This window comes from Bos javanicus, chromosome 23 (assembly GCF_032452875.1).
Source record: "Bos javanicus breed banteng chromosome 23, ARS-OSU_banteng_1.0, whole genome shotgun sequence".
NCBI lineage: Eukaryota > Metazoa > Chordata > Mammalia > Artiodactyla > Bovidae > Bos > Bos javanicus.
Window position 1 is genome coordinate 19888342 of NC_083890.1, and position 17687 is coordinate 19906028.

Below are 17687 nucleotides of genomic sequence, written 5' to 3' on the forward strand. Positions count from 1 at the left end.
CAAATATTAACTCACTGGATCCCACACTCTATGAAGTAGGTGACAAAACTTGAGACCAAGAGGTTAGGCACCACATCCAAGGTCACAGAGCAGTGACTGGATTTGAGTCCAGGCAGTCCAGGCCAAAAGGAAGTCCAGCCTCCGAGGGTGAGTCTGGAGAATCGGGTAGTTTTCCAAAGCTTCCAGGGATTCTAATGAGCGGTCAGGACTGAGAACCATGCATTAGCAAGCATCAGAACCATCTGGAAGGTGCATTAAACCACAGATGGCTTGGCTCCCGGGGTTTCTGCCTGAGGGGTTCCCAGGTGATATTGGTACCATTGGTCTAGGGACCACACGTGGAGAGCAGTAGATCCAGGACACTTAGAAGAGTGACTCCTGGTGCCTTGCTCTTTAAGTTGTATATCATACTACCTGGCTGCATTTGAAAAGAGAAACAATGAGTGGTGGTGACCTCAGGGAAAAAAGTCAACTTTGTCAAGCTTTATTATCTTTGCCTAACTGGCTGTAACTCCCACCTGTGACTGTGGACACAAACAACTCTCTAATCAATGTGTGTATGCTAAATCACTTCAATCATGTTCAACTCTTTGTGACCCTATGGACCCTAGCCTGCCAAGCACCTCTGTTCATGGGATTCTCCAGGTAAGAATACTGGAGTGGGTTGCCATGCCCTCTTACAGGGGATCTTCCCAACCCAGAGATTGAACTGGCATCTCTTACATCTCCCTCATTGGCAGGCGGGTTCTTTACCACTGTGCCACCATAAATCAATTTAAAAAGGAACTCAGACTATTGCGTTATTTTGTTATCTGTAGTCTCAGTTTTTCGTTTATGGAAAATAGGGTTAATTCCTCCCTCCCTGTTGTGAGGATGTAATAATAAAATAACGTATGTAAACATCCAACACAAGGATGGCAAAATGGTATCTAAGGCGTTTCATGATTTTTAGCAACAACAACAACCACAAAAAAAGCTAAGGAAAACTTACCGGGTAATTTTCTTTTGCAGATTTGTGTGTTTTTATATCTGGAATGTTTTTCTCAAAAAGTGCTAGAAGCCACTTTTTGGATTTTGACCAGTTTCTAGGTGAGAAAGAATACGTGTATAAATTAACTGAAAAGCACTCTAGAAGTAACAGATCACAGCAGAAAAGGGACACTATCTATGGAATCTTAATTCTCCAAACATCCTCTTTTTCAGTGGGAACTTCATGAGAGGTCTTCCTTCAGATTTATCAGTACCCAAGGAAAACTGAGGGGGCAAGGCAGCCACATTTTAGTGTCTTTTGCAAAGAAATGCTTGCATTCCTAGGAGACAGGTGCTGAATGAGAAAACAGGGCCGACGACTTGCTCAGCCTAAGTTTACTCTGGCTGTTGCCAGTCTCAGGAGGATGAAAAACTAGCACAGCGACCTGTGATTAGGTTAAATGAGGTAAAGCAAACTGACTAAGAGCAAAATTTTTAATCTTTTCTGACCAGTCATCAGTGTAGACCAACTGCCAAGAAACTAAAAAAAAAAAAAAAATCACAGTACTTTCTAATCAAAGTGTTTCATAAACTTTTATCTGAGCCAATCGTGAGAAATACAATTGACCACAACTACTGTTGCCTCAGGGGAGAATATGGACAAAGTCTGATTCTGACCCAAGTCACACGTGATAATGCAGAAATGACTGGTAAGAGTAAGCTGGAAATGGCATAGAAGGGAAACGACACAGAAGGTCTCAAAACAGGCTCTTCATTTCGTTCTCGTATTCTCCCCTTCCCCTCTTGTTTTTGCTCCTCAAAATGAGACTAAAGAAGTAATCCATCACTTTTCTTTAGTTCCTCCCTCAACTCACACACACACACCTAACTGGTCGTAAGAATTAGCTTCTGTCTCTTCCACGTAAACTGCTATTACATCTACTTAGAACAAAGACAGGAGTGACAAATATTAACGGCTGAGGGGAGCTTGAAAAGGGAATTAATACAGGAAACAGCTGTCTACCTGAGGAGGCATTCTGGCAACTGGGACCCATATTCGAAACCTTCATCGTAAGCTTGAAAGTGCTGATGAAACTCCCTGATTTTCCTCTCGTCTGTGGGAAACAGACCTTTTTTAAAGAGTATGTTCACTGTCACTGGGTAAAGCAGGTGCCTGCAAAGATAGAAACATATAAAATGTCAGAGCCAATGACCAAGGAAGAAAGGCACGGGATACAAGGAGCTATTACTGAGCAGCTGTATACTAGGGGCGGACAATCAAATGTGGGGCTGCCAAGGCTTCAGTGGTAAAGAACCTGCCTACCAATGCAGGAGACATCAGAGACGTCAATTCGATCCCCTAGAAGAGGAAATGGCAACCCACTCCAGTATTCTTGCCTGGAGAATTCCATGGACAGAGAAGCCTGGTGCGCTACAGTCCATGTGGTAGCAAAGAGTCAGATACGACTCAAGAGACTTAGCACACACACATGCACGCAATCATATGTGATAAATTTAGTGGGGGGAAGTCACTCTTAAGAGCTTTTAATATTTGGTTACTGTGCTCAAGATAACTTGGTAGAATTGGGGTCTTATTTATCTAAAGATTTTCAAATGCTTTCTAAGCAAGTATTGTTCGATCCTGATAAATGTGAGCTTAAAACTCTTAGGTGGTGTTTCACAGGGGCTCTGAAGAGCTCTGGTACCATAGTTCTTTACATTTCAGCACAGAAAGAATTCAGCGAGAGGCAGAGTGATAGATAAGGAGTGACTTATTAGGATAGGATGCTTGTGAGGCTTACGAGTAGTGGGTCAGAGGAGGCTACAACCCAAGAACTTACTGGGCTACAGTTTTATAATCAAAGGAAAAGTGGGGAAGCTGAGAAGACCTTCTTTTTCTTGAGCAGATGTCATGCTTCCATCATCAGTTCCTCCTGCTGGTAGGGCAGGGGAGTTTTCTTGTCCCTACATGGTCAAGCTACGTCCATAAATGATTGTTTTTCATGTGTGCAGAGAGCGTGTCCTAACTTACTGAGCTCACTGAGCTGGAAGAGGGTCTCATGCCACCACTGTTATATTGTTTGGGGGCATGTCTTGTGCTTCTGTGCACGGTTTTGCTGCTAAGCAAGCCTGCCTGGTTTCATGGTTACGTAAATCTGTTTTCTTGAGTAATCATTAACTTACAGGGGCCTCCCACATTTTATTCTACTTGCAATCCCCGAGTGGGATTAACTATTTAATCACCTACTTTGTCGCTATACTCTGTCCTCATCAAGCTGATACACAGAAAAATTCAACACAATTTCAACAAGCATTTATTTTTAGCAAATAACAACAATAACCAAGATACTGCTCTTACCTTTAGACAGCAGCAAAAAAATAGCCAAACAAAGAATCAAGGGCAGTATTAGTCACCAAATTCCTATATCTCCCAGGATCTTATGACTTTGAACCATACTGAAAATTCAAATGAAGTAGTGAGAAATGGAATATTTCCTGCCATATCAGTAAACAAAGGATATCATAGTCATCAGCACCTATAGCCACCACTGATGGTGAGCTGGCGAGCCCTGAGGAAACTCAGGAAGGAAAAGAATACCTGCCATCTGGCAGCCCTCAGACTGCAGCCACTCCCTGCGGGCAGCCCCAGGAGCCTCAAGATGTGAAAACACGGGATATTAGCCCCAGAGAGCTGAGGTGCCTATCAAATGAATGATTTCAGTAAGCCCAGGCTCTTGCATATTCCCAAACATAGAAAAGTGCTAAATTCCTGAGACATGTGGTTTTCTTTGATTAATAAAAATCTTCTGATAGATGTTCAGACTACCTGTCCTTTGTTGCAAAACTTCTATATGACCTGGCTCCTGGTCTCACCTTTTCAGAGCAGTTCTCTAAGGGTAACTCAAGATGAAGTTGAAATTTTAGGGCTTGAAATCCTAAAAATTCCCACCAAACAAAACATAACTCTCAGCTTTTAGGTTGTGAATATTTCTGAAGTCTACGTTATCTGTTATCAGTAAGTTTTCCCTCAAGTGAATAAAATTACTGTGGAATATTTATGTAAAAGAATATCAAATATTATTAATATGTTCTAGATTAGTAACATAAGTACTGTTTCTTCCATTTTTGTTTGCCATCTCTCCTTTACAGAAAATTCTCAGGATCTCCTTCTGTCACAGTCCCAAAGTTATTCAAGAATCTGTTTTGTTTTGTTGTATATATTAGGCATGTCAAAAGTTTGGCTGGTTGGTTGTTTTCATTTTTTTTTTTCTGTCTTTATTTCTAGACTTCTAACAAAATGTTAAATGTTGTTGTGCTTTACGAGTCTGAACAGTTGAATCCTGCCTCCAATATCAGGGCATCCCCCTGAGATGGAAAAGTGCCTCACTGGTAACTTCAATTTACCAAATCTCCCTGCATGTGGCGGGGATTTTTCACATGGCTCCCATGCTCAGCCCTGACATTTGTCAGAAAGCTCCAGAACATAACTGAGCACTACCTGGCTCCCCATACTGTCCTTTCCTGTCTCACTGTCTCAGCATCTCTGCTCTCAGAGGACTCTGGGCTCAGTCCTGAGGCCCATGGTGGCTTTGGCTCAGCCACCTTGTGAAGTCTCACAAACATCTCCTGGAACCTTGTCCTCTACTTTGCAATCCTCTCCTCTCTCCTCTCCTCTCAATGTCCTCTTGTTCTAATAATCACAAATTGCACTGAATGCTTTATCAAAATTCTGATGGATACATGACAATTATATGAAGGAAACTCATGTAGAACATACAGAATTGTAAGGAATGACTAAGATGAAATTATTATATATGCCTGCTAAGTTGCTTCAGTTGTATCTAACTCTTTGTGACCCCATGGACTGTAGCCTGCCAGGCTCCTCTGTCCATGGGATTCTCCAGGCAAGAATACTGGAGTGGGTTGCCATGCCCCACTCCAGGGGATCTTCCCAACCCAGGGATTGAACCCATCTCTTACATCTCCTGCACTGGCAGGCAGGTTCTTTACCACTAGCGCCGCCTAGGATCTATTGATTTGTTTGCTTAACTTCAAATTGAAGTACTAAATGAAAACTGCCCATTAATTAGAATTTAAAAGATCAACAGAATGTTTTAATTGCTTAGTAAGGTAGATTTCATAATCCACCACATAGTATTTCAGGTCCAACCTATAGGCTTCAAACTTTCTTACTCCAAAAAAAGAAAACAAAACAAAAATAACAAGACACTGATTTACCTCATAAACTTGTTCAGGTCTGTGGTCCCGTGAGTACCTAAATTCTGCAACTGTTCCTGTAATTCTTCAGTCAATTGTCCAGTGAATTTGTATAGGTTGAAAATCCCCATTTTCCCTTTCACCGTGATATAAAGTTTCTCGTGCAGTTTTAAAAAGATATTCTTTGCGATGGATGCTATAAACAGAGAAAACACTTTTCAAAAGAAGCAACCCCTTCTTAAAGTAAACAGTCAATATGTCTTGATCAGCAGGAACTAGAGCCAAAGGTGAAGAGTCAACATAGACTGTGAGATGGTGAAAGCCTTAACAAAGTTTGCAAGACCTTCTACCCTCTTTCCAGCTCTCCAATGGTATTTCCAGTGTCTTCGCCCTCCAAATATATATTCCAGGTAAAACACACTCTTTTTTACATCTCACCATCTTCATGAGCTGTTCTATCTGCTCTGAATGTTATCTATTTTTGACAACAACCCTCTCTTCCCTTACACGCCTATAAGATATACATTTCTCCTTCTGACTTCTTTTCTCCTTTAAGTATCTTAAATATTGTCTCCACCAGCAGGATCTTCCTAACTCCATGAATAGCTTTGGCCCCACTGTTTCCCCCACCCCGTTTTTTTTTAGACTTTTTTTTTTTATGGTGGATCATTTTTAGTCTCTACTGAATTTATTACAATATTGTTTTTGCTTTATGTTTTGGTTTTTTGGCCATGAGGCATGTGGGATATTAGCATCCAGACCAGGAATCAAACCTGCATCCCTTGGATTGGAAGGTGAACGCTTAACCACTGGACCACCAGGGAAGTCCCCACACTGTTCCATCGTTCCCTTTATCTCAGTGTTCATGCTCCTTTCATGACACACCTGGTCTGGTCTGGGTGTTAAAGAGTATGAATTTTTGAACTCATTATTCCTTTATATTTTTCTTTAATCCTCTTTAATTATCTTCAAAATAAGTTTTTTAAAAACTAATTTTTAATTTTATATTTCATCATCCTATTATATGTAGGTTACATTTCACATAAATTAATGAAAAACAATTTGTAGATTTCTTGACTATGTATCATCTCTGTGGTAGGGGTATATTTAAAAGGAATGAGAAGCTGGCTCATGAGTAAATATTAAGATATTTTATCTGTTAAATAGAAATATTTAAACACGAAAGTCCCCCGGGGGGGGCAGAGCTGAAAAAAAAAATGTGATCATTTCAATATACCTCTGATACCTAAGTTGGTATATTTTTCTGAAGGAATATGTGAATTTACAGATCAAGAATCTTCCAAGTATTTATATTTCTTTGATCTGGAATGCCACAGTCAAGAAGCATTAAAGAGTCAAAAATGTTATCAACATGTTGTGATTTTTCATGCAAGCAACAAAAAATAATAATCATGCTATTGATCTAACAGCCTTGAAAACAAACTTTTATGTCTTAATGGCAAGAAATGCATAAAAGAAGCTATAGGAAAAGGAACCTAAGGAAGAAGCCAAAAAAAGAAGCCAAGAGAAAGATGTTAGAAGCAAGCATAGGCATTGTGAAAGCAGAGAAAAGAACCAGGTGTGAAATGAACCAGCTCTGTATTCCTGGGAAGACAAATGGCCTTAGCATGCATGTTCACATCCTGGGGAGAAATAAAGGCAGACAGTCACACTGAAAGTATGTTGATTGAGTCCAGCAGTCTCTGAGGATGAAGAAAGAAAGGGCACCAATTATATATGAAGCCAAGCCCCACTCACCTTAATAACCCTGTGGACTATGTCAGGAAATGCCACAGTAAAGAGCTTACTGGGGCTTCCTTGGTGGACCAGGGGTTAAGAATCTGCCTTCCAATGCAGGGGATGTGGGTTTGATCCCTGGTCAGGGAACTAAGATCCCTCATACTGTGGGGTAACTAAAGGCACACACTGCAACTAGGGAGCCGATGACACAAAGAGGTCTCCTGCCCTGCAACAAAAGACGGAGCACAGCCAAAATAAAGGAGCGGGGCTTACTCAGTGGTGCAGCATGAGATCAAACAAAGAGCAATAGCCTGTAAAATATATGCACAGCAGCATAACAGAGTCAGTGACATCTTGGGGGCTGTTAACAGGATATGAATTCCAATATTTTCCCAAGTAAACGTGAGGTGACCTTATCTTTTACACATGCCTTGTGGAGATCCTAATTTTTGACACTACAAATAATTCATTTTTAGGGCTTGGTTCAGATGGTAAAGAATCCACCTGCAATGCAGGAGACCTGCCTTTGACCCCTGGGATGGGAAGATTCTCCTGGAGAAGGGAATGGCTACCACTTCAATATTCTTGCCTGGAAAAACCCATGCACAGAGGAGCCTGGCAGGCTATAGTCCATGAGGCCACAAAGAATTGACACAACTGAGCAACTAAGCACACAATTTGTTTTTCAAAGGCCAAACTCATCACAAACTCTTTTCTATCCCTACTCTAAAGAATAAAATAGTGGGTCTGCCTCATTTTTGATAGAGGAGTGAAGATGTGCTTGTTACCTAGAACTGCCCTTGGGATTCCATGTTGTATTTCAAATGGCCTATCTGAAAATACTGTTTACCTGTATGATAGACGGGATTTTGCACTGCTAGTTCAAAATTTATTTCTTTGGATTTTAGAAACACATTAATTCCCTCTTCTTCAGTAACAAAGGTCATTCGGGTGCCCATAACAATGACTGTAAATACTGGTCCATACTGAAAGAAAACACATAAGTAGAGATCAGATTAGTAAGCATTTCTAATAGATAAGTTACTGGACATGGATTATGCTTAAGACAGAGTTCCTCAAGAACCCCGATACTGAAATTACAGTCAAGATAAAAACTATTAAGATTATGTATAATGTATGTGTGCTCAGTCGCATCCAACACTTTGCGACCCCATGGACTATAACCTGCCAGGCTCCTCTGTCCACGGAATTTTCCAGGCAAGAATACTGGAGTGGCTTTCCATTTCCTAGTAATTAGTTATAAATTTTGATTGATGGAGTGAAATTTAATTATATAAATCCTAATTTATTGTCATAATATTTAACCTTCCTTTTGATCGTATTTTTATTTGTTTGCACCTTCCATTCTGGCAGTAGGAAATAATACTCAGAAATAATTGTTAGAAATTAGGTTAAACACTGTGATATTCCAACACTGTTTTCAAGATACCTGGAGGGTTATAAGCAACCTATGGCTGAACTTTGTTCAAGAAAAAGATAAACTGCTGACTGATTTCATTGTCAATCTCTGGCCACTCAACAATGTCTACAGTAGAAAGTTCTGTAGTGTTCACTTTCTCCCTTTCCAAAATGACTCACCTGTTCACCCTGCCCAACCCTCTCCATTATGAGTGTTCCTGTAACTCACTGGGGAAAAATGAGCACTCTCAGCTTCTCACCACCAGGGCAAAGAATTGTACCCATTTGTACTCATTCTCCATGCTTCCCCTCAAGTCAACAGATGGAGGGTCCTGCCCCTGGGAAATGCCCACTCTCCTTCACTTGTGATATGGAGTCCACAGTCTCTTTGTTCTTCATGGATACCTTCTCTCTCATACACCATCAGTTGCGCCTTTTCTATCAGATCACTCCTGTTGCTGCTGCTGCTGCTGCTGCTTCTAAGTCGCTTCAGTCGTGTCTGACTCTGTGCGACCCCACAGACGGCAGCCCACCAGGCTCCCACGTCCCTGGGATTCTCTAGGCAAGAACACTGGAGTGGGTTGCCATTTCCTTCTCCAATGCATGAAAGTGAAAAAGTCAAAGTGAAGTCACTCAGTCGTGTCCGACTCTTTGTGACCCCATGGACTGCAGCCTACCAGGCTCCTCCGTCCATGGGATTCTCCAGGCAAGAGTACTGGAGTGGGGTGCCATTGCCTTCTCCCCAGATCACTCCTAGGAGCCTACAAACATCCTCTAGTGCAGAGTTTGGCTTCAGGGAGTCCACAACTTTACTGGGAGAAAAAGATATTATTTTCACTGGCCTCTAATTATAATTTAACATTTTCTTCAATTATGAATGGAGGCAATAAACCACAATCTTCCCCACAACTCTAACCTCAAAAGAGCTTACTGTTCCAATTGTACTTTTTTAGATTTGGTGTCTATTTGGCATCCATTCATCACAGGGTCAATTACATTAGCTACATTTTCTTTTTTCTTTTTCTATTCAAATGACGACTCTTAAATTCTCTTGAATGTTCTCTAGAATACATTTAAATAACCAGAGGTAAAATACAAAGGGTTGATTAAGATGTATTTTTATTTTCTTAGAATACTCAAAATGAACACATTTAAACACAAACCAATCTCATATTTCAAAAGAAAAGTACAGGCAGCACAAATGGAGGAGAAGAGGAACCATTACATTAAGAATATTTTAATTGTTTTTAAGCCATACAAGTCTTTCAAATTCCACTAACAAAAAAGTATTTTATAGCTTCTATCCAAAATTTACAGAAGTCCCAAATTGATACGATTCTTTTGTCTTCTTGAGCTATGTTTTCTTATTCATGATGTTCAGTTTTGGAGGCCTCACGATGTTGTTGTTGAGTTGCTAAGTCAAGTCAAACTCTTTTGCGATTCCATGGTCTGTATGTAGCCTGCCAGGCTCCTCTGTCCATAGGACTCCCCAGGCAAGAATACTGTAGTGGGTAGCCATTTCTTTCTCCAGGGGATCTTCCCGACCCAGGGATCGAACTGGCAGGCAGATTCCTTACCACTGAACCACCAGGGAAGCCCAGTGGCCTCACTACTGGGTAGAAATGGCTCTCTCAGAGCTAGCTGATAATTAGAGAGAGCAAAGGATTCAGCCAACCAGGAACATACCTTTCATATGGAAGTCAACCCATCTTGAGTCTATATCACCAACCCCTTCCTGGTCTAACTCTGACACAGCCAAGCCAGTATGATCCCTGCCCTAAATCATCCCAGAAAAAGTCACTGGGCATCTGGAGACCAACCCTAGAGCTCAAAGCCCCAAGAAACTCTTCAGAGTCGTCAGTCCTAAACTGTCTACCCTGCTTTGCCTTGCTTTCCGGAGGAAACTCCAACAAATGCTGTGCATGGGGCTTTTTCTGTTCCATCTTCTGCATCTTGACTGACAGAGTTCTTTCTGCTGTGGCCTTGCCTAGCACACAGTGACCCTTGCCTTGGACCCATGAGTTTTATAACCTTCTTCCTTCAAAGCCTCATTCTCATTTCCTCCTGTGGCCACACTGACTTTCCCAGACCACATTCAACATGTATATTTTTGGAACCACCACCCATACTTTTATATCCCATTATAGTAAATTGATGCTTTCAAATTGTGGTGCTGCAGAAGACTCTTAAGAGTCCCTTGGACAGAAAGGGGTCAAGCCAGTCAATTCTTAAGGAAATCAACCCTGAATAGTCATTAGAAGGACTGAATCTGAAGCTGAAGCATCAATACTTTGGCCATCTGATACAAAGAGACAACTCTTTGGAAAAGACCCTGATGCTGGGAAAGACTGAGGGCGGGAGGAGAAGGGGGCGACAGAGGATGAGATGGTTGGCTGGCATCACTGACTCAATGGACACGAGTTTGAGCAAACTCTGGGAGGTAGTGAAGGACAGGGAAGCCTGGCATGCTGCAATTCGTGAGGTGGCAAAGTGTCGGACATGAGTTGGTGACTGAACAACAACAGTTATTATGAATATCTCAAAGTACCGTCAGGCTCATAGTACTTCAATATGAGTCATTTCCAGATCTGCATGGCATGTGATCATTCCTGGAACACACTGTTGGATGCTATTAGGCAATTATGGGCCTAATAGCTGATACCCCAAAATAGTGAAGCCTCATATTTTTCCATTAGTGATGCAGACATCTACGTTGCTTCCCAGGTTCCCTACCTTCAGTGGTTTATTACTGAACACTTAGAAGAAGATGAATCATTTTCATTGTTGAAGGTTTGCTCAAGTGAGAATTCTTAAGTTTCCATCAGGAAAGTGGCCTTTGGCAACATGTACAGGCACTCTGGCCACATTATAGGTAATATTGTCCATCTCACTTGATAGTAAGTCCAAGTTCTAGTTTCTCAAGCCTAACTTTTTAGAGTCACCTCGGACCCTTTTCATTCCTTCACACACCACGTTCCATTCACCAGGAAATCCTGCTGCTTCCACCTTTAAGAGAGATCCAGTCACTTCTCCAACTTCCACTGCTATCACCATGGTACAAGCCAGCAGGGTCTCGAGCGTGAATTCTTACCAAAACCTTCAAATCATCTTTTTTCTTTTAGTTTTATGTTTTTATTTTTAACGGAATGCCCAAAGTGACCGCTTAAAATTTAAATCAGATCACATTACTCCTCTGCTCAAAACACAAAGTTTCCCACTTCACTCTAAGTTACAATGTTCTCTTAATAATCTGTAATAACCTATATGGGAAAAGAATTTGAAGAAGAATGAATATATGAACATGTATAACTGAATAACTCTGCTGTACATCTGAAACTAACACAACATCGACTATACCCTAATGTGTGCGTGCATACTTAATTGCTTCAGTCTTGTTCGACTCTTTTCAACCCTACAGACCATAGCCCACCAGACTCCTCTGTCCATGGGATTTCCCAGGTAAGAATACTGGAGTAGGTTGCCATGCCCTCCTCCAGGGGATCTTCCTGACCCAGGGATCAAACCTGTGTCTTAAGTCTCCTGTACTGGGAGGTAGGTTCTTTCTTTACCACTAGCGCCACCTGGGAAACCCCATAATCTAATCTAAAATAAAAATTAAATTAAAAAAATACACTGATATTTTGATCTGATCAGTTACTCCACAGATATACTGGCACACATAGAAATGACATTTGTTGCTACATTATTTATAATAGTGAAATATGGAAAACAAACCATGTCAATCATTAGATGACTATCTAAGTGAACTATGACTCAAGGAATATTCTGCAGCTTTTAAAACAAATGCAGATGCTTTTGTGTCTGTGTAGGATGAAAGAAAAGAGGGGTAGATTACAAAAATCATATTTTTAAAGGCATCAGAGAGTTGGGGAAATAATAAGATCTAAATGGACTAAAACTCCTCCAAGAATAGGAGTGAACTGATTTAGTGACTAGGTCACTATTTCCCTGGTAGCATCTGTGAATTCTGGGTATGGACCAGGTCAGGTCTGAAATAGGCACATTTGAAAAACCTACAGGTAGTAAGAAATTTAATGCTGCAACATTGAACACTTTTTCCCGAATATTAGGAAAAAGACAAGCTTATCTATGTATACCATTTTTATTCAACGATATATTAGAAGTTTCTCTTTATGTTGGAGAAGGGAACGGCTACCCACTCCAGTATTCTGGCCTGGAGAATTCCAGGGACTGTATAGTCCATGGGGTCGCAAAGAGTTGGACACGACTGAGCGACTTTCACTTCACTTCACTTCTCTTTATGTAAGAAAAAGAAATAAAAGGCATAAAGATCAGAATACGGGAAATAAACTTATCTGTTTGTAGGATATATTGTGTATGTCTAAAAATCCTAGGAAATCTACCAAATAACTACTGGAATAATAAGTGAATTTGGCAAGATAAGAGAATACAAAACAAAAACAATTATATCTTTTATGTGCCAGAGTGACATCACTGGAAAACAAAAGTGGAAACAATTTATGGACTTCCCTGGGCGTCCAGTGGTTAACACTCTGCACTTCTAAGGCAGGGGGTGCAGGTTTGATCCCTGATCAGGGAACTAAGATCCCCATATGCCTGCTATGCAGTGCAGCCAAGGGGAATAAAAAGTGAAAACAATTTCTGCAATATCCTCAAGGTATCTACAATAGCCTCAAGAATATTAAATAGTTCAGAAAAATAATTAACAATCACAGGCAAGACTCCCATCATTAGAAACTACAGAATATGCCTAAAAAAGTTATATAACAAATGGGAGATACGGCAGTTATAGAAGACAATAGCATTAAAAAGTCAATTTTTCTGTAGACTTAACAAACTTCCAATTATATTTCCATCAGTTTTTATTACTGATATTGCCAAGCCAATTTAAAATTTTATATTAAAATGCAAATAATCTTAAATGCATTTTCATACTGTTCATGGGGTTCTCAAGGCAAGAATACTGAAGTGGGTTACCATTCCTTTCTCCAACAGACCACGTTTTGTTTTTTGTTTTTTTTCTTTTTTGTTTTTTAATTTTATTTTTAAACTTTACAATATTGTATTGGTTTTGCCAAATATTGAAATGAATCCACCACAGGTATACATGTGTTCCCCATCCTGAACCCTCCTCCCTCCTCCCTCCCCATACCATCCCTCTGGGTCGTCCCAGTGCAGCAGCCCCAAGCATCCAGTGTCGTGCATCGAACCTGGACTGGCGACTCGTTTCATACATGATATTATACATGTTTCAATGTCATTCTCCCACGTTTTGTAAGAACTGTCCACCATGACCCGTCCATCCTGGGTGGCCCTACATGGCATGCATGGCTCATAGTTTCATTGAGTTAGACAAGGCTGTGATCCAAGTGATCAGTTGGGTTAGTTTTCTGTAATTGTAGTTTCCATTCTGTCTGCCATTTGATGGATAAGGAAAAGAGCCTTTGGAAGCTTTCTGATAGGAGAAACTGGCTGCTGGGGAATCTGGGTCTTGCTCTGGTGGGCAGGGCCATGCTCAGTAAATCTTTAATCCAATTGTCTGTTGATGGGTGGGGCTGTGTTCCCTCCCAATTGTTTGGCCTAAAGCCAAACTATGGTAGGGTTAATGCTGGTAATGGCGACCTCCTTCAAAAGGACTTATGCCAGACTACAGAATTCAGTGTCCCTGACTCCATGGCAGGCCACTGTCAACTCACGCCTCTGCTGGTGACTCCTGGACACATACAGACACTGGTTCAGTCTCTTGTGAGGTCACTGCTCCTTTCTCCTGGGTCCTGGTGTGCACAAGGTTTTGTTCATGCTGTCCAAGAGTATGTTTCCCTAGTCCTATGGAAGTTTGGTAATCAAATCCCTCTGGCCTCCAAAGTCAAATTCCCTGAGGGTTCTCAGTCCCTCTCCAGATCCCCAGATGCTGGAAAACCTGTTGTGGGCCCTAGAACTTTCACAACAGTGTGAGAACTTCTTTGACATAACGGTTCTCCAGTTTGTGGGTCGTCTGCTCAGTGGCTCTATGGTGGGACACACACGCAGAGCCTCCCACGTCTGCTGCAGCCTAAGCCCCTATCCCTGCAGCAGGCCACTGCTGACCCATGCCTCCACAGGAGACACCCAAATACTCAAAGGCAAGTCTGGCTCAGTCTCTTGTGGGGTCCCTGCATCCTGGTGCCCACAAGGTTTTGTTTGAGCCACAGTTAGAACTGGTCATGGAACACCAACCGGTTCCAAATTGGGCAAGGAGTACATCAAGGCTGCATATTGTCACCTTGCTTATTTAACTTATATGCAGAGTACATCATGTGAAATGCCCAACTGGATGAAGCACAAGTTGGAATCAAGATTGCCGGGAGAAATATCAATAACCTCAGATATGCAGATGACACCCCCTTATGGCAGAAAGCAAAGAGGAACTAAAGAGCCTCTTGATGAAAGTGAAAGAGGAGAGTGAAAAAGCTGGCTTAAAACTCAACCTTCAAAAAACGAAGATCATGGCATCTGGTCCCATCACTTCATGGCAAATAGATGGGGGAACAATGTAAACAGTGACAGACTTTATTTTTCTGGGCTCCAAAATCATTGCAGATGGTGACTGCACCCATGAGATTAAAAGACGCTTGCTCCTTGGAAGAAAAGCTGTGACAAACCTAGACAGCATATTAAAAAGCAGAGACATTACTTTGCCGACAAAGGTCCGTCTAGTCAAAGCTATGGTTTTTCCAGTAGTCATGTACAGATGTGAGAGTTGGACCATAAAAAAAGCTGAGCACCCAAGAATTGATGCCTTTGAACTGTGGTGTTGGAGAAGACTCTTGAGAGTCCCTTGGACTGCAAGGAGATCAAACCAGTCCATCCTAAAGGAAATCAGTCCTGAATATTCACTGGAAGGACTGATGCTGAAGCTGAAATTCTAATACTTTGGCCACCTGATGCAAAGAACTGACTCACTGGAAAAGACCCTGATGCTGGGAAAGATTAAAGGCGGGAAGAGAAGGGGACCACAGAGGATGAGACGGTTGGATGGCATCACTGACTCCATGGACATGAGTTTGAGCAAGCTCCGGGAGTTGGTGATGGACAGGGAAGCCTGGCACACTGCAGTCCACGGGGTCACAAAGAATCGGACACCACTGAGTGACTGAACTGAACTGAACTGAATCTTGAATGCCACATCAATGCCAAAATACTCAAAGAATTTTCACTACTTGTTTTAAAGATTTACTATAACTGTATTAGTTTTTATTTATTTACTGTATTTATTTACTGTATTAGTGTTAACAAAGGAGTGGGCATTTAATCAACGGAATAGGAAAGAAAGGCTAGACATAGATCTACACATATATATCAATTAATCTTTGAAATGCTGCAAAAGGCAATTCAGTGAGGAGAGGAAAGTCCTTCAAGAAATGATACTGAAACAACTGGACATGGAGATGGGAAAAAAGTAAAACTCATCCCTTCTGTACACGTTACAAAAAAATTAACTCTAAGTGGCTCTAGGACCTAAATGTAAAATAGAAAGCTATAAACCTTTTAGAAGAAAACAGAATAAACTTTGTGACCTTGCTTGGCCTTCTAAGACAAGCTTTCAGAAACATTCCTAAAGATTTATCAAAATCATATATCTAAGGAAGGCTACAGAAGACCAAGATGTATTTATTTAAAAGACAGTATTTTTCATCTATCAAACTACGGTACTTAGTGTGGGCCAGGATATGAGAGTCAGAACTCTCCTACACTCAAAGGAAAAGAAAAAGGATTCTTACATCATTCTTTAATCCTTACATAATCCCTAGGGGCAACACGATAATATAAACAATTTAATGTCCTTTAGGTAGTCTTACATTTAGGTATTTATTCTGATGAGCTACCCTAGTGGCTCAGAGGTTTAAGCATCTGCCTGCAATGTGGGAGATCTGGGTTCAATCCCTGGGTCGGGAAGATGCCCTGGAGAAGAAAATGGCAACCCACTCCAGTGTTCTTGCCTGGAGAATCCCAGGGACAGAGGAGCCTGGTAGGCTACAGCTCAACGGGGTCGCAAAGAGTCCAGCACGACTGAGCTGCTTCACTTTCACTTTCAGATGAAACAATCAAGTAAGTGCAAAAACTACAAACAGTATAAACACACAGGAACATACACACAAGACTATTAATTGAAGTATTGTTTGAAATAAAGGAAAAAGTTAGCAGCAACCTATATACTATTTTTGAAAGATATATTTAAAAGTGATTTTAAAGACAAAAACATGTACAACAATGATTACTAATATCCTTAGTGTGCAGTGAAAATAGACCTCACCATAATCAAATAGCACCAGCTGAAAATACAGTGCCCACTGTATTTGTAAAGACCAAGTTTGCAAGCCACTTTTACAACTGCCTGGTGTTTATCGATTTGGATACTAATTTATTAAGTGTTTTCATAAATCGAAATTAATTATATTACACTTCTGTCTTCCCAATCATTGAATTTAGTTAATATATATACACTTTAGATTTTTCATCTATGATGAAGTAACTAGCACTTTTAAATTAATTTCTACTTCCAAAAAGGCACTGACAAGCTGTCTTGTATTTCACAACTCATAAAAACCTATTTCTTTAGAAAAATCTTGCATAAGGCAGTTGTTGTTAGTTAACTTACTCATAAATGGCTAGATCGTTTAACTGTGGGCAGTAGGTAGGTTCCCCACGTTCTAACACTGCATTTGAGATGTAATGAAAGAAAATAAAAAAGAATACATTATCTCTTCCGGAGACCCTATGTGCTCAGGCCACATACCTTGATTCTTGCTTTCTCTATAAATTCTAGAGGGGTTTTTCCAAACTCAAATCCAGCTCCAATCCAAGGAATCCAGCCCCTTATGCACGGGGGTCTACGCAAGTTCTTCCACTGAAGAAATAATAAAACAGCAACACAACCTAAGATTATAATCACTGTTGGGGAAATGAATTCCATGTTTTTGTCTAGCACCTTCCTGAGTCAGAGAAGGGAAAAGTCTTGCTTCTTCGCCCTGGAACAGGGCACTCACTCGACCTCCCAACTTTTCCGCTGTGACTTTTGCAGCTTGTTCGACTTCTAAACTGTAGCCTCTTTTCCCCGCCCCAATTTTTAGGTAACTTTTGCAACATCTCTTCCTACCACGTACACGTCTTTTTCAAGTCCTGGCTATCCCGGACAGAATGCGGGGGTTGGTTCCAGCTGGGGCGAGAGCAGAGGGTGGAGGCGGGAGCCCTGCTACCATGGAGACCGGGGGAGTGGTTCAGGGCAGCTGGCTTGAGGCCAATCAGAGAACTCAGCTGAAGGGGCGGAGCCACGCGGACTACATTTCCCAGAAGCCTCG

The 17687-nt window shown here is 41.2% G+C and overlaps 1 protein-coding gene across 1 annotated transcript in view; it reads right to left on the bottom strand.

Moving 5' to 3' along the window:
• The window catches only part of LOC133236356 (24-hydroxycholesterol 7-alpha-hydroxylase), an 85660-nt gene extending 68118 nt beyond the window's left edge, over positions 1-17542 (bottom strand). Inside the window, exons 1-5 of the mRNA XM_061398346.1 lie at positions 17126-17542; positions 7778-7913; positions 5209-5383; positions 1994-2143; positions 992-1085 (exon numbers count right to left, since the gene is read on the bottom strand). Of these exons, the coding sequence (XP_061254330.1) occupies positions 992-1085; positions 1994-2143; positions 5209-5383; positions 7778-7913; positions 17126-17302 (732 nt within the window). The 5' untranslated portion in view covers positions 17303-17542. The remainder of the gene's footprint in view (positions 1-991; positions 1086-1993; positions 2144-5208; positions 5384-7777; positions 7914-17125) is intronic.
• Between the last annotated feature and the right edge of the window lie 145 nt (positions 17543-17687).